The 26,191-nt window shown below is 37.5% G+C and overlaps 1 protein-coding gene across 1 annotated transcript; it reads left to right on the top strand.

Moving 5' to 3' along the window:
- Nucleotides 1-2,021: 2,021 nt before the first annotated feature.
- LOC135215371 (ankyrin-3-like) lies at nt 2,022-24,543 on the top strand. The gene is made up of 12 exons (XM_064249932.1): nt 2,022-2,188; nt 2,453-2,691; nt 3,324-3,505; nt 4,033-4,261; nt 13,952-14,136; nt 14,453-14,518; nt 14,871-15,020; nt 15,147-15,323; nt 15,909-16,180; nt 16,354-16,448; nt 17,388-17,645; nt 21,719-24,543. The coding sequence occupies exons 1-12, from the start codon at nt 2,022-2,024 to the stop codon at nt 22,135-22,137; spliced, it is 2,439 nt and encodes an 812-aa protein (XP_064106002.1). The 3' UTR covers nt 22,138-24,543.
- The last annotated feature ends 1,648 nt before the right edge of the window (nt 24,544-26,191 follow it).

Consider the following 26,191-nt stretch of genomic DNA (forward strand, 5'->3'; position numbering starts at 1 on the left):
AAACACATGGGCAGTGCCAGTAATCAGATACAGTGCAGGAATAGTGGAATGGACGAAGGCAGAACTCCGACAGCATAGATAAAAAAACCAGGAAACATATGACAATACACAAAGCACTACACCCAAGAGCAAATACGGACAGACTATACATAACACGAAAGGAAGGAGGGAGAGGAATACTAAGTATAGAGGACTGCGTCAACATCGAAAACAGAGCACTGGGGGGCAATATATGAAAACCAGTGAAGACGAGTGGCTCAAGAGTGCATGGAAGAAGGACTAATAAAAGTAGACGAAGACCCAGAAATATACAGAGACAGGAGAAAGACAGATAGAACAGAGGACTGGCACAACAAACCAATGCATGGACAATACATGAGACAGACTAAAGAACTGGCCAGCGATGACAATTGGCAATGGCTACAGAGGGGAGAGCTAAAGAAGGAAACTGAAGGAATGATAACAGTGCACAAGATCAGGCCCTAAGAACCAGATATGTTCAAAGAACGATAGACGGAAATAACATCTCTCCCATATGTAGGAAGTGCAATACGAAAAATGAAACCATAAACCACATAGCAAGTGAATGCCCGGCACTTGCACAGAACCAGTACAAAAAGAGGCATGATTCAGTGGCAAAAGCCCTCCACTGGAGCCTGTGCAAGAAACATCAGCTACCTTGCAGTAATAAGTGGGCGAGCACCACCTGAGGGAGTGATAGAAAACGATCAGGCAAAGATCCTCTGGGACTATGGTATCAGAACGGATAGGGTGATACGTGCAAACAGACCAGACGTGACGTTGATTGACAAAGTCAGAAGAAAGTATCACTCATTGATGTCGCAATACCATGGGACACCAGAGTTGAAGAGAAAGACAGGGAAAAAAATGGATAAGTATCAAGATCTGAAATAGAAATAAGAAGGATATGGGATATGCCAGTGGAAATCGTACCCATAATCATAGGAGCACTAGGCACGATCCCAAGATCCCTGAAAAGGAATCTAGAAAAACTAGAGGCTGAAGTCGCTCCAGGACTAATGCAGAAGAGTGTGATCCTAGAAACGGCACACATAGTAAGAAAAGTGATGGACTCCTAAGGAGGCAGGATGCAACCCGGAACCCCACACTATAAATACCACCCAGTCGAATTGGAGGACTGTGATAGAGCAAAAAAAAAAAAAGAAAAAAAAAAAAAAAAAAAAAATATATATATATATAATAATAATAATAATAATAATAATAATAATGTATAAAGGTAAATGTTGCAGATATCTTAGTATTTTTTCGTTAATATCTAAAACGTAGGGAAAATAAAAACAAAATTTGGAATTTCACTTATGGTAAGTAATGTTAGTAAGTGTATCGTGATAACCAGAAAGTATCTCAAACAAGGTGATAACTATTCTTAGTTGCCACAAATGACGTCGAAAATAGTGAGACTAATACTGATTCGGTCGTATTTCCTTCCAGAGTAAAAAAATGTGGGGTTCAACCAGGAAGGTGAAAGTGACTGAAACATCATTACCATTCCTCGACTAAGTTTGAGAAGATCAGCTCACAGAATCAGAGTCCCAGGGTGAGTTTTGGATATACGTAGTACCCTGTGTTCCTCTAGCTAGCTAATTGCCATTCATACAGGCAGAAATATTAATTCATGCTTGCTAGATTTTATTTCAACAAGAGTGTCCCCACTTTTTTTAGCGCAGATGCAACTGCAAATAGGCAACAGTTTTAACGCATCTTTGCTTGATTCGAAATGGACTGTTAAAGTGAGCTTTTTTCTTTCATTTTTCGCCGAAACAGAAGAGGATTGAACGGACACGGAGGAACCAGCGCTGAGGGGAAAGAAATCCGATAGCTGCAGCAGACGAAACTCGCACGACAGAGACGACAAAAATGCCCCCAACGAGAGCAACCTCAGGAGAGCGGTGAAGGAAAAGCTCGAGAAGGAAAAGTTCAGAGAGAACTGTATCTCGAGCGAGGCCATCGCTCTGCCCTGGGTACCAGCGGAGTCTAAGATGCCGAGCGAAGAGCCCAGAAAATGCCCAGTGAGTGACGAGTCCAACAAAAAGGTTGTAGTCGAGCTTAAGTGGCTTGAGAGTGAGGGTAACGCCAGCAGGAATGCTCCGTGGAGCCGCAGGCGTGTGCCATCAAGGCCTCTCTCACTCTCGCCGAGGTTGATAAGGTCAGTGAGTTTATAACTCACCTGAAGATGGAGAAGGCTAATAATGCTGCAGAACACTCAGCAGACACTGGCAGTCTGGGTAAGCGGACGGATTCACCGTTGCCGGGAAAGTCCTTGGGTAATTCGCAGAACGAATCATCATCTCATAACCCCGATCGTTATGATAGTGTCCCTACTTTCACGAGAACAAGATCCAACAAAACAGTATGGATGTAAACGATTCTCTGGGTGACAAGGTTACTGACAACGCGCATTCATCCCTAGGACCGACAGAAAAATCAAAACTGGCTCAACAAGAAGTGTGACGCCAATGAAAGACAATGACCTGTCCAGTTCAGCTGATCTGTTGGGAGGTAAGACACTGGGTACACATTCAGCACAGAGATCAACTAGAGAAAATGGTTATGCATTTGAGGACACGAAGCCTTTGAGTAGGACGTTAACAAGATCTGCAACACCGTTTGATACCACATCAAGAAGTTTCATGCCTGTTAATATTCCTCGTGAGTCTAGCCTTCCCCCAGGTAAAACAAAAGGAAGAGCGTTCAACAGCCACAACCTTTCAGATCCACTAACAGATACCTACAGAAGATATCCTAGCACTGCACCCGACCCCGCGAGTTTCACACAAGCCCAATAGTTACTTACGATGATCTCGAGCTGGACCATATGGTACAATCAGCGCTTGCACTAGCTAGAGCCAGGAGGGGGTTGTCACTTCAGAGAATACTGGATGATTCAGCCGATGTTCCACTGAGGAGGCCTTTGAGCAGATTTCGAGATTCAGTGTCGATGTCCAGAACTGATGATACAGACAGTTACTTGTCGAGGTATCCAAATTATAGACGATACCAGAGAGCCTCCTGCGAGCCATCTGATATTTCGCATCCAGCGTGTCATCAGCAAGGGAAGACAATCCATTACCACTTGTTCCAGAGAGTGGCTCAATGACCAGACTGTCCACGGGCGAGCGGGACATCCATGCCTGCCACGTCACGTAACAGGCGAGATGTGAGGACCATGGACAGGGATGTAGTTTTTTCTGATTTTAGTTCGTCCTTAAACACCAACAATGGCAGAGGCACAGAGCTCCCAGAAGATTCATCTCCTTATGCAAATGGAGCCAAATGATCAGAGGGAGCTCTCCCTCTGTCAAGAAACCTTGACTTGCCAGAGATAACAGAAGAACAGGATAAAGTTCCTAGCATTGTAGAAGAAATGGACCTTCTGACGACATACCATGGAGCAGCGTCTTCTGCTCGTTGCTCACTGACGACGTCCCAGAAGTTACAGTCGAAAGAAAAGATCGGAGAAGAGGCAGGTCTATATCTGTAATGAGGAGGTTGCTCTCTGATGGGGAGGGGGCTCAGTACAGTAGAGAGACTACGCCTATGTCTAGTCTCAGGAAGCAGTTCAAGGTTTGGTTGGAATGGAAGTGTTGTTATTGGCGTGCCTTTTCATTTCTTGTTTTTTTTCTTTTTTTTCTTCTTTGTTTGTACAGCTCCTGTTAAGTTGCAACTTTATTTCATTTATGAAATACACAATACACAGCAGCTGCAAGCTTCCTCTAACAGCTAAATGAAGCCACTGATTACAAAATCTTTTCGTTGTCTGGTTTTATGTTTCTAAGTCCTTGAACAGCTTCGTCAGCAACCTCACACTTTTTTTTTAAAGCACATTACTATAACAGCGTTATATTTTCGATAATCTTTTATATATCATTTGTAAAAGTACCTCACTTACAAATGCTTCTGTTGTAAAAGCAATGACTCATCATCAAACATCAATAAAAAAAACTGAAAAGAAATGATTACACAAAAGCAACTCGTATGCAATAACTCTAGGTCATTGCTATGCATTGCGAACTAAGAACTGACTCCGAATATTACAGGAAAAAGATGAGAGCCGCAGGTCTGCACGAAGCTGTACTCCTGGGGGATCTTAAAACGATGGAATCCATCTTAGAGGAGACAGATACTGACGTGAATGTGACCGATGGAATGGACAGAACAGCTCTACACTTGGCGGCCGACAGAGGTCATAAGGACATCGTTGTGATGCTCATTGCAAAAGGTGAGTTGCCGCGAAACCTTCAACAAACAGGAATGAAATTAGTATCTCTATTTGTAAGAATGTTTGGGATGAGATCTTGTTATTGTTCCAGTTATCGACATTAGTGTGGCACTGATAGGTTTTATAGACCGTATCCTCTACTTGCTATACTCATAAGGGGAGTCTTTATATGTCAAATGTATTTTTTTACAGTTGTTTGTAACAGTGAGGGGTGCAGGTATTAGGGCTTGTGCCTTGTATGATAAGGCGCCCTATGAGGTAATGTTAGACTAGCGATAATCTATACGCTAAGTCGGTTGGTATTGCACTTCCATCTCAATGGAGTGTCTGGGGTTTTGTAGATCACTTACGAAGTCGGTATTATCTTTACGACGATGTGTTAAACTCATGGTTCGGTGAGGTTCTTGTAGAAAACACAAGGTATAAAAATAGTATATTCTTCTGAAGTTTTACATGATGAAGATCAGGTATGATCGTACAAGTCTTCTATGACGATAGCTTGATCGCTTCTGCCAATGATGATGGCTAATCCTATTCCTCTACATGATAAAGCTTAGGTAAAGAGGTACAGGTCTTCTAATGACGATAGCTAACTCTGTTCTGCCTGTCTACCATCTCTGTTACAAGTTATGAAGGAACAGACAGTAGTTCGAACATATGAACATACTATCAGATGACATAGTTTCATACGAACACACAATCGAATGAGACGCTATACAGATCACGTAGGCCGTTTGAATAATAGGTCGGGGTAGTTGTCTCAAGCAGGGAGCTTGGACTAATGTTATAAACAATTGAATGACTACAGGTGACGGCATGTTATCTTAGCCTACATACTTATTGTATACGTCATCTTTAGCGTCTCTAGTCTGATCACATTCCTGCAAGCAATCTGGGGTTGACCTCTTAGTTTAGACTTTTATTTATATGGACTAACATTCCATATTTTTATTATGTAAACACTTCATTTAGCTCGGTCAGCTACCCAAAACCAACTACTGAATATTACTCAAACTTGACTTGCATCTGACTTATAGGAGTGTGATACAGACACTATTGTGAATATATATATATATATATATATATATATATATTATATATATATATATATATTATATATATATAAGTAAATAAAAATTCATTGTGTACATGAATTGATTCAAGTAATAAAATATAAAACAATGATATTGGTAAATAATAGTGATCACGGATATATAATGATACAGTTTTTCACTTCATCTCATCAAGATACTTATGCTACAGAAAATACTAATGTACTCTGATAATTGCATAGAATGAAGATTAACATGATAAAATCATATTTTAACTGATAAAAATATTTCATATATGAATGATAAAATTATTAATGGTTTTATGCTGATTGATTCGTTGATTTTTATGCTAACTGTTATGTATCTGATTCATTAATCAATATACTAACTCATAAATACCTGCAGATATTGGTAAGATAAAAGGTAACAGATTGATTATAGGCTACCTGATTTGTTTATACATATGTATATGGATTCATATAATTATGATTAATATATGTGCACTTTAAATAGATTCCTATTGCGTACACGCAAAGATATATTTAGATTCTGTTATTTATGATCATCTATATAAGAGATTCCTATTGCGTACACGCAAAGATATATTTCGACTCTGTTATTTATGATCAATTATATATAAGAGATTCCTATTGCGTACACGCAAAGATATATTTAGATTCTGTTATTTATTGATCAGTTTATATAATATAGGATACATAGATTACTTTATATATATAGGATACATGACCGAGGTTATACTACTACACTTTTAACTAGCTTTCGAACAACTTTTCGTCCATTACACAGTTCCAGACAACCACCTTTAGCCAAATGAAACGGCCTTTTTTCAATGGTTAAAACAAGGGGAAAATTTGCCTGGGCGGGTCCAACGTTCCATTTTGCGCTCACACTTATTCTCTGCATCCTAAGCTACACGATTACGTTCGCGATGAATAGATCATCCCAGCACGAGTCCTTCGCCAGCAAAGTAGAGTTGAATATCCTTCGGGTCGTAATTGTCGGAAGTATGTCCCTTTTTGTAGTCGAATTCCGACAGCCGCTGGAGCGTTCCGCATTAAAACGAGATTAACGACGAGATACGGTGTCGGTCGAAGAAGTCCATGAAATTCCTTTCACATTGTAGGCGGTTGTTACTCGACTGTAGTCGTCCGCTGCGACGAACGATTTTTTGAAGTTGCGATGTGAAACTCTCGTACTGCAGGATACTGTAACCAGGTTCCATTAATCAGCCTGCAAGTGAAATTATACTTGTCACAAGGGCAAAGTAAATTCAGACAACATCCAAATACAGGGGAGGGGAGAGCCATTTAGACCAGACTTAACCCACATGGAATTCGCTGATATTTCGGAATTCAAAAGAGTCCGCTGTACAACTTTTTTATCCATGGCATTAACAATGAGTGAACCATATCCAGGTCTATGATTGACTTGTAAAAATATCCAGAATTATAAAAATAAATAGATATCATTACGAATCTCAAGAAAATTCGATATTACTGGTAGTAAGTTAGACTAGACAAAGAAGTGGAAAACGGAGCTAATTGTAAGATTGCCAGGCAACATAAGAGTCAAAGAGAAGATTAATCATGATTCTATGTGCCCTAACAAAAGTTTCATATTCAATTTTCTCGTGCGCATCCTCTGAGGTTAACTTTTAAAACATTATTAATAGGTAGGAGATGCAACGAAAAAAACCCACTATGTAACTAATTTCTATATAAACTTTGGGTTTTCCAAGAAAATGTGACATTTTCCCATGAATGTGATTTACTTGAATTGTAATAGGCTAATGTTGCAAGTAAATATTTCTTATCCACAACTTGATAATTCTAAATGTCTATGAGGTTCAGAAAAATTAATTCATTTTGTTGTTATAGAAATTCTATTTGCTTATTTTGTTATTAATTTAAAATGATTGCAACTCCTTAGCTAAAGTTTGCATTGCGCATACGGATAGACATTTGTACCTAACGTCTGCCTTGCCCATGAGAAGTTCGGGCTAAGCATTCCTTTCTCCAGTCAATCTGCTTTTGCAAGCAGAGACGACACACAGATGAAGCCTGTGTAAGCAGATTATTGAGGTTAAAAGGAACAAATGCTGATACGGCAATGATGACGTCGTCACTTGGCAGGAGATTGCTCTCAGCCAGCTAAGAGTTACGTTACTTGCTGTAAGAGATACGACTTTAGTATTTTCAAATGATATTTTAGTGTTTTAATTCTCCACCCGCATGAGAAGAATGTCTGAAAAAAAAAACAACAGTACCAAAATTGAACAATATATTAGTTTCATGTTGGCATTATGTTAAATAAATATTCCTTATTCAAACTATATGAAAAAGGTTTCCATACAAATTCTATATATATTTAATTAGCCCTGTATAAGATTCATATAGGATTATTCCATAGATAACATTTTCACTTCTAGACTTCCTGACTTTAAAAATCTCTTTGATTTTTATTTTATTATTATTAGTTTATTTATTTATTTATTTATTTAATTTTTTTTTTTCATTGACTACGAATATAAATTACCGGGACAGACAATATGTCAGTAGGTTTTGATATGTGTTTGAACTTTTAGCTTATTTGTCATTACTAAGCGTTAAGTTAGAGTTCAAATCTTTACGCATATATAATTTGGATATTTAATGGTTACGTTTTGCTTATTGATATTATCGTGATTCCTTTTTTATTATAATTTGTAACCCTTCCGACTTCTTACGGTAGTGTATTTATATTGACTCCACTTGTATCCATATTTATTTTTATTTTTTTATATTTATATTTATTTATTTTTTATATATTTTTTTTTATATATATTTGATAATAATGGTTGGCTTGAATATGTGGAAAAGTGTTCTAGCGACGTACGTATAAGGCTACTTGCGGCATCAATTCTATAGATACAAGATATATATGATAAAGGTATTTAAAAACCGCGAGAACCGCTATAATCCAGTTCGGATCCAACATCACGAGTTGTAACTCGTAAGACTGACACTTCCTATTTAATTATCCGTTATTCTACCAAACCGATTGACTCTGGGTGATCAAATATATTATTGGTTTTCTTAATGGAAAGGAATTCACACAACGTGTTAAGGAGATTATTATTGATTTACACCACCCGAGTCACAGATTATTATGTGTTGAATTCCATATTTACTGATTTAGCACTCATAAATATTCCTAACGCACTCAATTGCGGTGTTTAGTTTTTAGTGCTATTAATTCTATATAACGTGTCAAGGAACTATTAACACTAAGAAGTGTTTGTTATTTTCCCTCTGTCAGACTCGTAAGATTCCTGTTAATAATTCTACGTATATTCTTTCAAGGATTGATTTGGCACAGGATAGGCCCCTAAACTGACAGGTGTCTTAGTGTATCCCTTGTTTTCATGACACGTGTTACAATTAGTTATGTGCTTTTTATATCTGTAAGCATTGTAGGCCAGTAAATAGTGATTTGGCTTTCTGTGACATAGTAGGGAACCCTGGATGACGGAATGCAACAGTTTATGACGATTGGTATGTAAGAGATTATTATTACTACCTGGTCGTTAGTCATCTGCTGTGTTCTTCGGTTTTTCCTCGTCACAGACCTACATATAATATTACATTTGATTACATTATTCTGATACACATACTTTAAATATACTTTTGCTTTAGGGTTTCTGCTCGAAGTGTGTATTGTTTGGGTTATGTCTGTTGACGCTTGCTTTGTTCAGTTTGTAACAGTTCTGCGCTCCGACCCAGATATTCAATGCTCGCGATCTCTTGGGTTAAGGAATTTTCTTGTTTAGATACGGTTTTAACAATAGGTACGGATGTTTCTATATCTTTTAGTCCAATTAATGGTTCTTTGCTGTATGGTGCGGGATTGCGGGATAATGCGTCAGCTATGATAATTGCTTTCCCAGGTAGATATCTTAACTTGGCTCCAAAGACCTGAATGATCATTTGTCACCGAGTTCCTTTTGGACTGTGATTAAAGCCTTTGAAAAAACTCGGTAAAGGACTCATGTTCAGTAAGGACTTTATCAGGATAGCCATAGATTATGAACTAAAACGTACTAGTGAGTTTAAAGGCTACCTAGCCCTTCCTTGCCTATTACTGCATATTTACTTTCAGAGGGCTTTAGTTTACGTGAATAAAAAGCTATAGGGAAGAACTGTTTATCATATTACTGAAGTAGTATCCTCTTACCCCTTGGTCTGAGGCGTCTGTTGCAATAAAAAAAAAAAAATTCCTTATTTAAATCAGGGATTTTTAAGTTAGGTAAGCTGCATTATTCCGCTATTAAGATATCGAACGCCTGTTGATGCTTTTCAGACCATAATAAATCTACGCTCTTCTTCGTAAGATCTGTTAAAGGAGCTGTCATGATTGAAGAGTTACATATTTACATACGATTGTAATACCCACTACAGCGCAAAAGTGCTGTATCCCCCTTTTACCGGAAAGTTATGAATAGCCGACACCTTACCATGGACTACTTTTAAGACCTTGACCAGACACATAAAACCTAGATAAACATGTTCGGTTTTAAAAAACTCACATTTAGATATTTTACTCTGAGATTATTTGTCTTTGTCTCTGTAGCACTAGCTCTACTTTATGTGAATGTACTTCTAAGGTATTAGAAAAGATTACAAGATCATCCATATAGGCATGTAGGTTATCGCCTAAAAATCTCCAAACACTATATTGTAATTGGGGCGCAACGTAAGCCGGAGGCATACGTAAAAATTGATAATGTCCCCGAGTGTGCTGAAAAACGGTGTATGAGGTACAATCACTTAGGTAATGGTATCTGGTAAAAGCATTTAAGTAAGTCCAAGCTGGTGAAAAATTTATTCTAACCTAACAGAGATAAGATATCGTCGGTACATCGCACTGGAAACTATCGGGAGTCGTTTCCTTGTTTAAGCGACAGTAATCTGCGCAGATACGCCAAGTCCGATCTTTTATGGCATGACGTTTGAGGGAAAAATTATATGGGCTATTTGATTTCCTAATGACTCCTATTACTAACATTTTTCAACTTCGTCATTTATCTCTATTTTAAAATTTCATTGAGAATCTATACGAAGGTACGTAAATAGCTTTATGTTTTGTCCTCTTAGACCGTGTTTTGTTTTCAATGACATCCGTTTTTCTCCAGAGATCACTCGCTATGGAGAAACTTCCTGGTATTCAGGTAGAAGATAAAAAAAATTCTGCTGAATCACCTCTGCTTGAATGACTTTACGGATATTACTTTAGATAGATTATCAGAGAGATTCATCCACGACTGGTTGGGCGTGATTAAAAATTAGCAACAATAAAAAATGCGATATTTATAACTTCTGTATCCTCGATATGTATACTTTTAGGGCTTTGTTCGCGGAAATCGTTATATTTCAGAGTGTCGGGAAGGATTAAAATTTCATTTCCCAGCAAAGTCTTTTTACACGCACTAAGACATTCGAGGGTGCATGCTTCTCGAGATTTTGCATGCAAAGTACGACTGCGGTTGTGGGAGAATTCTGTTGGGTCATTTGAACAATGTTACGATTTATGAGACAAATGTATAGTTCCTTTATATAAGTTATTATTTGATTAACTGTCTCATTTTTGTTCAAACGGATTTTACTATGTTTGAAGGTTTATAGGATTTTCCTTTGATAAACACGCCTTATTTTTCAGGATGTAAGATAATATTTTGTATACCCCTAGATGGATCTTACAATTACACTAGATACAGATCAATGTTTTTTTTCTAACTATAGAGGTATCTGTAAGCGCTCGCTTATCCGGACTTCTCATTAGGGAAGTTCGAACAACAGACGGTGAGTCCGTAAATACAAGATATTGCGTGTACTAAAGAAATAAAACAAGATATTCTAATTTTTACGGCGCGTACAGTGGGCTTAATCCACCAGTATTTATTATAACTTAATGTATAAAAATTAAAACGAAAACCTGCTCTGATTACTTATACGGTCGTGTGTTTCATAGGAAAATCCTTTTTTAATTCAAAAAGATATTGGTATGAACCAACATCGCTTTTCCCCACTCTGCTAGAGTCGCTTATTGTGTGGAATTTGCTTTGCTTTGAACACTTCGGCAGATCTGACTAACCTTGACCGCTTGACTAGGTGACACAGTCACCGAGTTTGCTTGTTTGATTCTGAACGGGCTACTGTTTCTATTTCTTTTTGTAATAATTAGGATCCTTCTCTTTATTACCATCGGCAACGTATTGTGTGTTTTTAGCATTATGTTGCTGGTTACGTATAAAGCAATGAATGACGAACTATTAGGAACTGAGCGATTACTAATTAAGACGAGTTATCTCTACTGCATTCAATCTAACTGTTTGTACTTCATTCTTTGCTAAAATTTGAAATAGTGAGGGATCCTGGTCAGCGCATTTAGCCGATGAAAGTTTTTTACAGACATGTTATTCCTTGCAATCCAGCCATATTTTTAAAGTTGAGTTGAGTCATTGAGGTTCGATATTTTATATAACTCAAAAAACTCAAGGCTAAAACTGCGATCGGGACTGCAAAGGAGCATTTATTGTCATGACCCGAAATAGTGTTACCTCTAATTTATATAGATTTGTACGGGTGTTCCACTTGTTTTTTTGTGTGTTTTCAAATCACTACGGTGCTTAACGACCCTATCCATGCATCTGTATAAATACAGACGTCCACTGCGTAAACGCATATTCACTGTTTAATATGATTTGTTACGTAAGGGATTAATAATCACCCAAAATGATAAAATTAACATAGTATATGATTATGATATTTCAGTAGAACTTCTGGAAACAGACACTCAAAGATAAAAAAACTCGCAGTAGCGAAATCTCAATGATGTAGATAATTTCTGTAAAAAAGAAATAGATAAGAATGTCTCGTAACTTCAGCCACAGGAATAACGAAATTCGACCTGTAAAGGAAACACCTCAAAGTTACTCCAAATGAATAAAAAATTTTACTTAGCTTGCTTTTGTGGGAAGTCACGGTGTTCCGATAACGACACACGGCCTTGGTCCTCCTTCTATATTTAGCGGACGACCTGGTTTGGCTTCAGTTTCCCCCGTGCGCGTTGTTTCGATGATTCGAGCCCTTGAAAATCCGATGCTGCAGACGCGTTCGGTTTGTTTCTTGCAGTGCCGGAAACGCTCACTAACGATGTTTTCTTGAATGATTCTAATGAGAGACGAAGCTTCCGTTGCCGTAGGAAAAGGACACGTCGTTTTGTTTCTTGAAGTTATTCACTAACGATGATACTAAGTTGCTTGACGAATCTTGTTGTTTTCTGAAGTCGCTCACTAATGATGATACTAGGTTGCTTGAAGAATCTGCTGCTTTCGTCGTCGTTGACTTCATGATTTATTATTCTGTTTTTTCTTCGTAGGACGTTGTAGAGTTCTTCTGGTCCGCTGGCCACCAAATATTAGGGCTTTGTGCCTTGTATGATAAGGCGCCCTATGAGGTAATGTTAGACTAGCGATAATCTATACGCTAAGTCGGTTGGTATTGCACTTCCATCTTCAATGGAGTGTCTGGGGTTTTGTAGATCACTTACGAAGTCGGTATTATCTTTACGACGATGTGTTAAACTCATGGTTCGGTGAGGTTCTTGTAGAAAACACAAGGTATAAAAATAGTATATTCTTCTGAAGTTTTGCATGATGAAGATCAGGTATGATCGTACAAGTCTTCTATGACGATAGCTTGATCGCTTCTGCCAATGATGATGGCTAATCCTATTCCTCTACATGATAAAGCTTAGGTAAAGAGGTACAGGTCTTCTAATGACGATAGCTAACTCTGTTCTGCCTGTCTACCATCTCTGTTACAAGTTATGAAGGAACAGACAGTAGTTCGAACATATGAACATACTATCAGATGACATAGTTTCATACGAACACACAATCGAATGAGACACGCTATACAGATCACGTAGGCCGTTTGAATAATAGGTCGGGGTAGTTGTCTCAAGCAGGGAGCTTGGACTAATGTTTATAAACAATTGAATGACTACAGGTGACGGCATGTTATCTTAGCCTACATACTTATTGTATACGTCATCTTTAGCGTCTCTAGTCTGATCACATTCCTGCAAGCAATCTGGTTGACCTCTTTAGTTTTAGACTTTTATATATATGGACTAACATTCCATATTTTTATTATGTAAACACTTACACAGGCACTTAGGATTATTATACATATATATGTAACGTACACACATACGGTACACATATATCAATATTTATAGATGTATATGCACACATGTACGTTCCCACAGTGGTAGTTGTTATTGTATAGTTGTTCTTGAAATAATCACTAACTAAGCACATTTTTGCTACTAATAGTGATTTACTGAAAGAGAGCAATGTTCTAGTATTCATATCCATTGGGGGGAGGGGGACCACGTTACCAGATCCCCCCCCCCCCCCTTCCCCCACCTTAAATTCATGTAGGCTAATCACAACGAAGCACTTACAAGCATATACAGGGAAGACCTGGTATCAAAACTCACACAGAACAATGATTTTCCTTTATATGAAAAACGGAAGGGGATGCCAACCTTGACGAGTATGAACCTTTCGCAGGGTGCCAAGTGAACTCGCCTGATGTGGAGGGTCGGACGCCACTGCACTTTGCGGTTGAAAGCGGAGATCTGGACGTAGTCTTGGCCCTTATGACTGCAGGAGCTGAAGTCGATGTTGTGGAGAAGAGGCGAGGAAGGACCCCCATTCACCTGGCCATCGTTGGCAATAATCTCGACATACTGAAGGTAATTGAATCTGGTTTTGATTTGTCTCTTGCTTAGGGAACAGGATGGAAGTCAGACTTCATGAAGTATAGTAGTTTTGTCCTCTGAGGCGACTTTGTATTGAAAGAATTTCGTATAGGATTTCTTTCTCCATTCACGGGGCTCTGGACAGTGCAGCCTTCTGAGAAGAAAGGTCAAAAGATGAGTAATCAAGCAAAAGAATGATCTTTTCTTAGCTACGCTTCTCAGTACAGGTTTATTTCGTATTTCTAAAAAGTGATTTCTGCACAATTGCTATATTTCGGGCTAAAATATATACTTTCATGATACTTCACAGGTCCTGTTACAGCCGCTCGTAGATGATCCACAGCTGGGAGACAGGTTATTGAAATTAACCGAAAAGGTAAGTTACTTTCAAGCTTCTTTGTGAAGCTCAAGTGTCTACCTGATATAACTTTCACAATACAAACCAAGTTCATTCAAAATAATGATCTGTTTGTTTAAATTACTAAGATCGTCTTTCTGCTTTTCTCTCTCAATTAGCAAGTTTATTCGCAAGTTTTTCTTTATTTCCAATTTTTTAGGTGATTTTCTATTCTTTTAACCCTTCAACAGCAGCCAGCTCTCTCTCCCTCTCTCTGCTTCTAGTAGATCTCCATTAAAGACAAAACTATAGAGTACTGTTATACTGCTGTTCAAGTCAGAGGATATTTAAAATTATGGCAAATAAAAACACCATGTTATATCCGTACCAGGACGGAAGAACTCTCCTACATATGGCGGCTCATCACGGCATCCTGGAGGCGACATACATGCTGATCAGCGCAGGCGCAGAGGTCAACACCAAAGACGCGTCTGGAAATACGCCTATGCACGCAGTCATCCTCACTAGGCTGCGTAGAAAAGTATGTATACAGTTTATTATGGCTGTGACCTATAGTCTGACGTTCAAATGATTCTCTTTATACTTTAAATTCTAATAAATTAGTAGAAAAACAGAGACAGTATTCTGACGTTTCTAAACTCACCAGGATAGAATCTGCTCAAAAGTGTTGGAGGTCCTCCTGGAATCCGGCGGAGACGTCGAGGGCGGAAGCGAAGGAGAAAATACCGGCGAAGCTGGGACTCTCCTTCATGCAGCTGCATTTGCAGGATGTCTGGACTGCGTGAGGGTTCTTCTCAAACGTTCTGCCAAATTAGAAACGAAGGTAAGGTGGTGTGTAGCAAAAAACACTCAATTCGGGAGAAAGTAATACATGTTAGTTTTCGAATCAATAGCCATTGAGAAATAATGATAAGGTAGTTCTGGGTTACATCAGGTTCGGGTTGAGTCCTTCCAGACTTAAGGCACTTGCCTCATGGCGATGTTAACCTGCTTTACGGCGCTGTAAGCCGGACTTACAGCGCTGTTGCTATTTATTCCCATTATAAGTATGATGATCCGGGAATGGAACCCCTGTCATAACCTGGGAACTGCCTGTAGTAAGTTTTGAAATAAAAAATTAATTTTATTAGAATGATTTAGCTTCATATATACATATATACATTAGGAGTAAAGAAATTACAATTGAAAGTCAGGTCATCAAACAGGTTATAGACCTTATAGATAGGTTTCAGTTTTATTGTTTCTAAAGATTGTCTCGGTGCTTCATGGTCAGGACAGTTGGGTATAGAAAACTTACGGAATCCAGTGACTGGACACTGATTTAATCAAACATGAAAAACACACACACAAATCTACAGAAATATGAAATCCAAGTTTGTTATCACTATTGACAACTCTTCCCCTCCAGAATTTCTACGGCAAAACGCCCTTGCAAATCGCCATAGAAGAAAACCACGTGGACATCGTGTCGTTCCTAGTAGACAACAACGCCTGCATGGAAACCACGGATTCGAGGGGTCAGCGGCCTCTCCATTACGCCATCATGTCAGATTCCCCTGTGCTAGTCGAAGAGATCCTTCGTTCTGGGGCAGACAGGAACGCCAGGGATAAGGACGGAAACACCTACTTCCAGTTCGCCGTGATCAAGAGGCGCTACCAGGCCCTGGATGCTCTGGTCAAGTAAGGCTCTGATTCGTCTCTGTGCAGCCAGTAAGAGACCCTTATTCTCCTCAGAATCATGTCGACGTCTTCCAAACTTAATGGTATACTGTTTTTCCAGGCTGGGAGAATGCCTTCAGAATTTGATTGACGTCTTGCAGAATTTTTAATTGGTATTTATTCTCTCCCAACAGGGAGAAAGTGGTAGATGTTGGAGAAGAGCAACAGGCAATTCATTACTGCGCCTCGGTTGGGGATCAGGCTGCGATTGATGTCCTTCTGGACAATGGTTGGTCATGCTTGAGAGACATGCTTTTTTTTTTCTTTATTCTGAAGTAGTATATATATTGAACATTTACTGATCTGTCTGCCAAGAAACAACAACAACAACAACACACACACACACACATATATATATGAATAACTTGATCACGAAGTATATAAAACGTGATGCTATGTATAAATAAAGGTTTTTTTGCCACGAAGGAAAAAAATGAAAAAACGAGTTATCCGAGTACTTTCCCCCCCCCGGTCCCCTCGGCTAACTCGTTTTTTCATTTTTTCCTTGCGTGGCAAAAAAACCTTTATATATATAATATATATATATATATATATATATATATATATGATATAAATATATATATATATATAATATAATATATATATATATATATATAATATATATATATATATATATAATATATATATATATATATATATATATATTAATATATATATATATACCCTTAAATCCACTGTAGAAAGACAGGTGAAATAGGGACTTGGACAAGTACTTTCGTAGTATATTCTACATTATCAAGTTCACGCTGAATATGAAAGAAGTTGACAGGCCTTTATATTCAGTGTGAAACTTGAAAATATAGAATATGCTACGAAAGTACTTGTTCCAAGCCCCTTTTTCGCTTAGCTTTTTACACCGTGGATTTAAGGGTATTCTCGAGTACGTGTTCCTTCGTGCTACATTGGAAGCATATATATTGAAAACACGATTTTTTTAAAAGATGTCCATCATTTACTATCGTTATAGTTATCCCTGTTATGATGTCAGTTTTAACTGTTAAAAACATGAATCCTTTAAAATTAGACACAGGATAATCTATAATTACATTTGGAAAATGGAAAGAATGATTTATCATGACCAAGCAAACTCACTTCCTCCTTCCTTCTTCATCATCTTTCCCATCCACGCCCGTGGAAACGACCCCAGCCTTCAACATCAACGCCACCGACGCCAAAGGACGCACCGCCCTGCACCTGGCGATCAGCAGCGGCCACGAGAGCCTGGTCCTGCACCTCTTGGCGAACGGCGGAAGCGCTCGACGAGCGGACGACAACGGCGCCACGCCCCTCCACTACGCTGTCAGGTGGGGAGGCTCGGACGCCCTTCTCAGGCGCCTCCTGAAGCAGAAGGGTAACGTCAATGAGGTCGACAGGCTTGGCAGGACACCTCTCCATTACGCAGCCAGTGAGTTTAATATAATATATATATATATATATATATTTATATATATATATATATATATATATATATATATATATATATATATATTTCCATAGTTTCGTAAATTTTCACGTGATGATCCAGGACCGGTTTTAAACCTGTTCGGTCAAATTTGGGCCCCGCCCCTTAGAAGGGGGGGGGGGGGGGGGGGTGGGGGGGGGGGGGGGGGGTGCAGCGCCGGAGTTACCGTTTGAGGCCTTCTCTGTATTATAAGAGGAATAGGCCGCAACCCAAAAACATGAGATGAGGAATGAGGACGTATTATTCCTCACATTATTATGCATTCCATATTAAGAGGCAATGTTCACTTGGGAAATTATTTTTATACTAGACATAAAAAAATCGTCTTCATAATAATAATAATAATAATAATAATAATAATAATAATAATAATAGTAGTAGTAGTAGTAGTAGTAGTAGTAGTAGTAGTAGTAGTAGTAGTAGTAGCATGAGGCTGAAAATGGAGAAATCAAATCCACAGTTACGTATTTGTACATATATTTAAAGTTTTATCTTTAAATATATGTAAAAATATATAAACTGTAGATTTGTCTCCAATAATAATAATAATAATAATAATAATAAAAAATAAATAATAATAGTAATATAATAATATGCACAGATGCTCAGAAGGATTATTATGGGAAGCTTAGGTAGCTACACTGTTTGTCAGATACATTTCAAAGGGTAATACACCTTCGGCATCCTCAAGCAATTCCACAGCGTTTGGGAGGCAGTTTCTGCTAGATCGAAGGAATCCCGAACTAGGGCCGAGTGAGAGGGATTGTCTTAGGAGTGGTTTCAACCAACGGCGATTACTACGTCGAACCACCTCCCCTTTTGATGACGTAACCTTTTGATGGCGTACATTTTGACGGAGCAATGTACACTCATGTCTATATATGGCTTTCTCTCTCTCTCTCTCCACCAGAGCTGCGGCTCACGACAGTCGACTAAAAAAAACGACAAGGAGTTTAGAAAACGCATGCATTGATCCCGCCTCGTCTGGTTCGTGACTCGAACACGGCCTCCTCAATTTGTGAGCTGTGCATACTTCCTGTTGTGCCAAGAGGCCACAGAGAGAGAGAGAGAGAGAGAGAGAGAGAGAGAGAGAGAGAGAGAGAGAGAGAGAGAGAGAACCCAACCGACCGAGGAAGAGGAAAATCAGGAATAGACGATAGAAAAAATAAGCGATGGTTATTTTAAACCACAATCCAGGAAACGTATGAACCAGGCTCTTTAAATATACTCCGAGTCTATATTTCAAGGACCTTGCGTATGAACATAGTAAACCGTCGTGTCTACTACGGCTTCCCTGCAGATCCAATTGTATTTGATTTTAGGACTTTGCATCAACATTTGTTTGGCTTTTGAACAACGCTATTAAATGCAACATGGTAAGGCTTAACCCCACCAGCTATTCACACACAATAGGGATTTGGCCCGAGCTCTGTAACTGATTCAGGGTTAAACTGTCATTAATATTTGACAATTCTAATTCTGATTAAGATAATGTTAAGTTATTCTATACATTAGCAGAGGGACATCCTTAAAATCTTATATAGAGGATCGATTACCATGCTTTAAATTACTTCTTCAGCGTCAAAACAAGAGGTGTGCATACTGGCATTATTAAAATATCCATTTAACCTCTCATTTCATTCAGATAATTTCTGTCACTAACGATGTTAGCCACAAAGACATACGGCCAAAACGAGGCTATAAAACGTTACAGTCAACGTCTCATTCAGGCAAATGACCGACATCATTATGCAAATGAATAGCAGTCCTCTTCAACCACAATCCTTCAGATCTGTCACAACTTTCTAAATTACATATCCGCTACTTTTATCATGTTCATTTTGTTATCCATTTATATATATAATATAAATGGCTAACAAAATGAACAAGATAAAAGTAGAGAATATATATTTTTGAAAGTTGTGACATTGCTGGTTCAATATATATATATATATATATATATATAATTAATAGATATATATCTATATATATATATATATATATATTATTTAATAGATATATATATATATTATATATATATATATTATATATAATATATAAATATATATATATATACTTATCTATATCTATTATATATATATATATATATTATATATTAAAACCAGCAATGTCACAAATATATATATATATATAATATATATATATATACTATATATAGTATATATAAGTATATATAAATAATATATATATATATATATATATATACTATATATATATATATATATATATATATATAAGCGAATACCACAGGAAAATAATAGTCAGAAATCCAAGCGCTTTCGTCTTTACTCAGACATTATCAAGGAGTTAATGAAGTACAGTTGGAGATAAAGGTCTCAGGTACAAAACAAGATCAAGAATACCAGATGGTTAATTGTCAAAAGGGTAAAAATTAAGAGAGATAATCCAGGATTATCGGATATCACACGGTTACAAACCTAACCGAAACTACAAAGTATCTTTACAGTCCAAAACATGTAAAAACTGAATATATTAATTTTGTTGCTTATATTTATCTACAACTTTTTTCATAATGAAAGCATCAAGTTTAAATAAACCAAGACTTAAATTTAGAACATTTCTATTATTTGACTTGATGAAACAAGATTCAATGATATTCCTTTTAACTGTGTCATTACATGGGATTAAGGCTCTTGCTTGACTCCAGTTAATAGGATGGTCTAAATCTCTCTTATGTACGAATAATGCATTCGATATTTGCCCAGTTCTCACAGAATATTGATGTTGCTTGAGACGTTGTGAAAGAGATTTACCGGTCTGTCCGTAATAGACTTTATCACACTTTTTGCAAGGAATTTCATATATGCAGCCTGGAAGATCTTTAGGAGAATTTTTTATTATTAAACTCTTGACATTAATATTACTGAAAATAACATTTATGTTAAATAGCTTTAAAATTATAGGAATATTTAAAAACCTTTCATCATAGGGTAATTTTAGAATGTTATGCTTACTAAATTCAAGTTTGTCATTAGTTGAATAAAATGTTTTTCTAGCTCTTTTCCATGCCACATCTATAAAAGTCCTTGGGTATTTAAGTTTCAATGCAATATCATAAATAGTTTAAATTTCAGCGTCAATAAACTGCGGGCTACAGACATGCAAAGCCCTTAAGAACATCCCAGAAAAAACAGAGAATTTAACATTTTGATGGTGATTGGAGTAGTAATGAACAAAAGAGGCAACGTTAGTTGATTTTCAAAAGACTGAAAAGGTGAAATTTCTATCATTTCTATGGACAGTTACATCAAGAAAATTCAAATTACAATTTCTTTCTTCCCCTACAGTAAATTTTATAGAAGGGACTAAATTATTGAGATTATTAAGGAATTCCTGGAGATTTTCGTGAACTGGCCAAATACAGAAGATATCATCCACATATCTAAACCAAATAACTTTTTGGGGCAAAATTCTTGGTAAGAGTTTTGTCTCAAAAAATTCCATGTAAATATTGCTAAGGACAGGAGATAAGGGATTACCCATAGCCATGCCAAACTTTTGAACAAAAAATTCCCCATTAAAACAAAATTCCCTTAAGTGTAGCAAACCTCATTAGTCTCATAAGGTTATGTATCAAAGATAGTAAATTTTGTTTTAATGGGGAATTTTTTGTACAAAAGTTTGGCATGGCTATGGGTAATCCCTTATCTCCTGTCCTTAGCAATATTTACATGGAATTTTTTGAGACAAAACTCTTACCAAGAATTTTGCCCCAAAAAGTTATTTGGTTTAGATATGTGGATGATATCTTCTGTATTTGGCCTTCACGAAAACCTCCAGGAATTCCTTAATAATCTCAATAATTTAGTCCCTTCTTTAAAATTTACTATATATATATACACGATTGCCTCTTGCATTTCGTTAACTACCTCACCATGTTCAATACCAGAAGCTCTCAGCATCCATCCTGAACACCAATTTACCAGACGAACACCCTAGCAACCCAAACTCACTAACCATCCCGTTCTTTCCAGGCAAGAGCTCTATCATGTCGGACATGTACATCCTGATCAACAACGGAGCCCAGATCAACGTGCGAGACGACAGGGGCCTGACGCCCCTCCACTTGGCGGCGCGCCTGGGGAACGAGTCCCTGGTGCGGATCCTGCTGGACAACGACGCCCGTCACGACCTCCCGGACTGCGACCAGTTCCTGCCCGTCGACCACGCCAGGGAGAACGGCCACAAGTGCATCATCAAGCGCCTGGAGGCGTACCACATCAAGAAGGAGAGAGACAAGGAGGCGCGCCTCAAGTTCTACGTCCCGAAGAAGGAGGAGGAGGAGGAGGAGGTTCCGGATGTGATGGACTTGCAGAACACGAAGCAGGTCATGGGTCTCAAGGACGAGGAGCAGGTGGTGGTATTTGGAGGAGGAGGAGAAGAAGAGACATGACCCAGTCTCCCTTCGCTCGAGTTTTTCATGATTTTAAAAATTTTTTATCGTTAGAATCGATCGATACTACTTACAGGCACTCTTAGAAAAGAAAAATCTCTAATTTCTGCATTTTGGTTTATGTGATGGAGATGATGGGTGAGACAGTAATGAGGAAAGGTTTGAATAATTACTTAGCGTCCAAGTTCTTCAGATAGAGCAGTTAAGGGGCTTGATAAACTCTATGAACAAAGGTAGGTGATACGACACAAATGGCTGAAAACAGAGATGTTAATCAACTAGATTCTACTAGGAGGTCCTTATGAATAAATACAGATAAATTTCTTCATGAGCAAGTCAAATATTCTAGGCTCCTTTTCCTGATAGGATTGTTTTAGCACTATCCAAAATACTGGGAGAATTCATGTAAATTGCAAAAGATCTGTAATTTTTAAATGAAAAATGTACGTCTTATGAAGCAAACCGCGATTTAGTATGCTGAAGCCTTATCACTTAGACCGGGAGTGCAAAAAAAAAAAAAAAAAAACAAAAAAAAAAAAAAAAAAAAAAAAAAAAAAAAAAAAAAAAAAGGTCTAGTTTGCACTTCATTGAAACCTCAATTATGCCCAAGTAATCGTTATTTTAAAGATGGAAATATGGCACCAACTACAGATAGAAACAAGAATCTGTACAATTATCTTACAGTGATGCTATTCAGAACGGTTCTTAGCTATTTGGCCTTAGAAGCCTATTGCCAATACTTACCAGAACTTGAAGAGTACTGTCTCAAATTCATTAATTATGACAATATTATCTAATAAAATAATCCTTCTAATTCACGTTTCAGAACGATACAAAGCACGACTTTTTCATAAATTTAAAAATAAATGAATAAAACAGTCGTGCTTTTCTATCCTTCTGGAACGTGAATTAAAACGATTTTTCTATTCGAAACCTGTCAAAGAAAATATTCGTAAAGACGCTAAAGCTGGCAATGATGGGAATCTATTTTTTATAGTTAAGAAAAGAGAAACATGAAACCATAACAATTAAAAATGCTACCTGTAATGACTAATTTTAACTGCTTAACTTTCACTCGTTCTATATAATGTAGTTTTTTGTCATTCTTTTATAACTGCACTGTGTCCATTGCATAAAAGATTTGTTCATGTGAGTCTTATAACGTACGAGTCCTGCTTAAGGTTGGAGAGTCTGTGATAATTTTTTGGTTTAATCAGTTTTATAACATTTTCCCTTACTCGGGGAGTAAGCTTGCAAACTACTTTGTTGTTGTTGTTGGGTGGGGGAGGGGGTTGGTAGAAAGCCGTATGGAAAAGCCTAAAAAGGTCTGAAAGACTTGCTTAGCGTTGAGGTAAAGATACAGGAATTTTAAGATAGGATATTTAAGATTTATTTATTAGAATGAAAATGTATAGAATAAATAATGTGCATGTTAAACAGTACAGAACAATTATTTCCGATTAAACATAGCCTATTTATTTTAATTTTCGTTGGTGAAACGACGCGATATTTGACCTTAGATTTTAGCATGTCCCCCGAGTAAGCTGCTTGCCTTCAATGTTCTTTTAGCATATTGAATCTTATTATGTCTTGATAAGAGTAGATTCAACTAACTCTTACGTAACATTTCTTCACCTGGGAATCTACTTACAGAAAAAGCTCAGTTTGACGAGCTGGTGATTTTGTTATGAGTTCCTGGTGATCTTTTTTTAAATATGATTCCACAATCGAAGTAAATTGTACGACCAATTACCACTCATCTTTCGTCCTCTCAAAACTATGCTCTGTTTTTTTCCATCTGTCCATCCGGCTGTGGTGTATGCATATGGTAACACTGTGTCCCGGGCTTAAGATAGTTACATTCAGCTTACATTCAACAATAGTAATAATATCCTATTTCGAATATTAATGGTGTAATTAGCATACAGTAATTTATTAAAACACTTTTCAGTTGCAAATGTACACCCAGATATCCTTTTAATTACCTAAAACTTACACATAGCATAACTATTTAAAGCCCAGGACGCAGTGTTACCATGCAAAAACACCACAGGCGGGTGGACAGATGGAAAAAAAAAACAGAGTATAGAAATTAGGTAGATTTCACTACCGCTCTTTTCTTAGCCATTTGAATTTAAGCTCTGTTTTACTATTTCGTGTATTGTGGATGGCATAAATTCATAAGGAAATCTGTAGAATGTATGATCGCTTTTGACATTGTAGCATCAACTAAAGATATAGGATGTAACACAGCTTGAGTTATACTTTCTTTTAAAATGGTAAATAACTAGTGCTCGGTGAGCTAAAGATCATTATGGCGAGGTGATGAATTCTTACAACGAAGCTATTTGAAGATATTTGTAACAGTGAAGTGTATTTTACAATTTTAATAAAATTGCTTGAAAAGTCTGCCTTTGTTCTTATGACATTCAGATATAGGATCCTGAAAATCTGTATAAAAAAAAAAAAAAAAAAAAAAAAAAAAAAAAAGACAGGAAACAAAACATGTTGGTAATTGACAAACACAGATGCATCATAACATAAAAACTATCACAGATGAACACAACCGCATAAAAGAATATGCAAGGTAACATATCTATGATAAATTCAGAGGTCGGATACATAAGCTCTGGGTTGCATTTTCCCAAGATGTAACAGAGTAGCAAGACCTTCCCTGAAAAAAAAGGGGGTCGTCATATTTTAAAAACTAACCATAAAACTTTCTTGAAAATAACCTATAGCTACACTACTTAAGATAACCTAAAAAAACTAACCATAGAATTTTCTTGAAAACAACCTACGGCTACACTACCTACCCTAACCTAAAAAAAAACTAACCATAGAATTTCCTTTAAAATAACCTACGGCGAAACTACCTAACCTTACATAAAATAAACTGACCACAGAATTTCCTTGAAAATAACCTAAGGAGGCATTACCTAACCTAACCTAACCTAACCTAACTTAGGGTCATGGCAAAAAAAAAAACAAAAAAAAAACCGTGGCTGGTGCAATACCAGCATAAATCTCAGGAATTTGCCTCAGATCCTAAGAAGCCAAATAACAAACTGGCCAAGATGATGAGTCTCCGTCATTTTATCATCCTACAAATAAAATAAGCTTCTTACTCGAGCTTGTTGAAGAAGAATAACGCTAATAGTTCTTCGTCCTCTAGAAGAAAATAAATGGGCACCTCAGTAGAGAAATGGCATTTCCTCGCCGTTCTTGGTTAAGGCATGAGAAATTCCAGGCCAAAAAAAGGGGAAAAAAGTTTTTGAGTTCATTTTTGAAGTAGTTAAACGCAAACACATAAATATACATATATGTAAAGAAGTATCTCCAGTGTCAATGGCTACAACTGATTTCGTACCATTCAAAATATCCTTATGTGGTAAGTTGGAGATAAAGTGTAGTTCGGAAACCTGTTCTAATATAGGTGGATAATGGTCCAACTTAAAACCAACGGAGATTTAAAGGCAGATTAAAAGGTAAACAGCCAAAAGCGCCACCACCGTCCATGAAAACAGCTTAGGTAAGGACAGCTATGGAATTACAGAACTGAAATGTATCCCTCAGCACATTTTGGGATTCCTCGTCCTTCGTATAACACGGGGACAGAGAAGGTCAGTTCAGGATGCCTCGAGGAAAGAAATGGGCAAACGTGATTCCTAGCCCGTGGAATGGATCAGGATTACGTCTGCAGATAGGAGAAATAACTGATGAAGATTTATATATTAGAAGCAATCGAGGTTTCAGTACTTACAAATCAGCCCGAGCTGGGAAAGACTTAATTCAATTTGTGCAGATGAAGACCACTGAGGGTTAGGGTTTGGGGGTTGGGGGTGGAGCAGTAAGGGCCCTGAGGTTGAGGGGGGGATGGGCCACGACCTAATTCGCCTTTAAAATAAACCTCATCGTCCGCATTTCACTCCCTTGTGAGGCTTCGACTACGATTGTCTCGCACGATCGGGAACAAAGAAGGCTGTCAATTTTATGGTTTCATTTTCAATGCCATATGTCAAACGGCCAACTTATTAAAACCGACGGTCATTTT

The sequence above is a fragment of the Macrobrachium nipponense genome, chromosome 5, assembly GCF_015104395.2.
Source record: "Macrobrachium nipponense isolate FS-2020 chromosome 5, ASM1510439v2, whole genome shotgun sequence".
Taxonomy (NCBI): domain Eukaryota; kingdom Metazoa; phylum Arthropoda; class Malacostraca; order Decapoda; family Palaemonidae; genus Macrobrachium; species Macrobrachium nipponense.

Excerpts from the sequence above, each read along its gene's own strand:
- LOC135215371 (XM_064249932.1), top strand. The coding sequence starts at position 2,022 with ATGCCGAGCGAAGAGCCCAGAAAATGCCCAGTGAGTGACGAGTCCAAC. Across the intron at positions 14,137-14,452 it reads ATAATCTCGACATACTGAAG|GTCCTGTTACAGCCGCTCGT; the intron begins GTAATTGAATCT and ends GATACTTCACAG. Across the intron at positions 16,181-16,353 it reads GCCCTGGATGCTCTGGTCAA|GGAGAAAGTGGTAGATGTTG; the intron begins GTAAGGCTCTGA and ends CTCTCCCAACAG.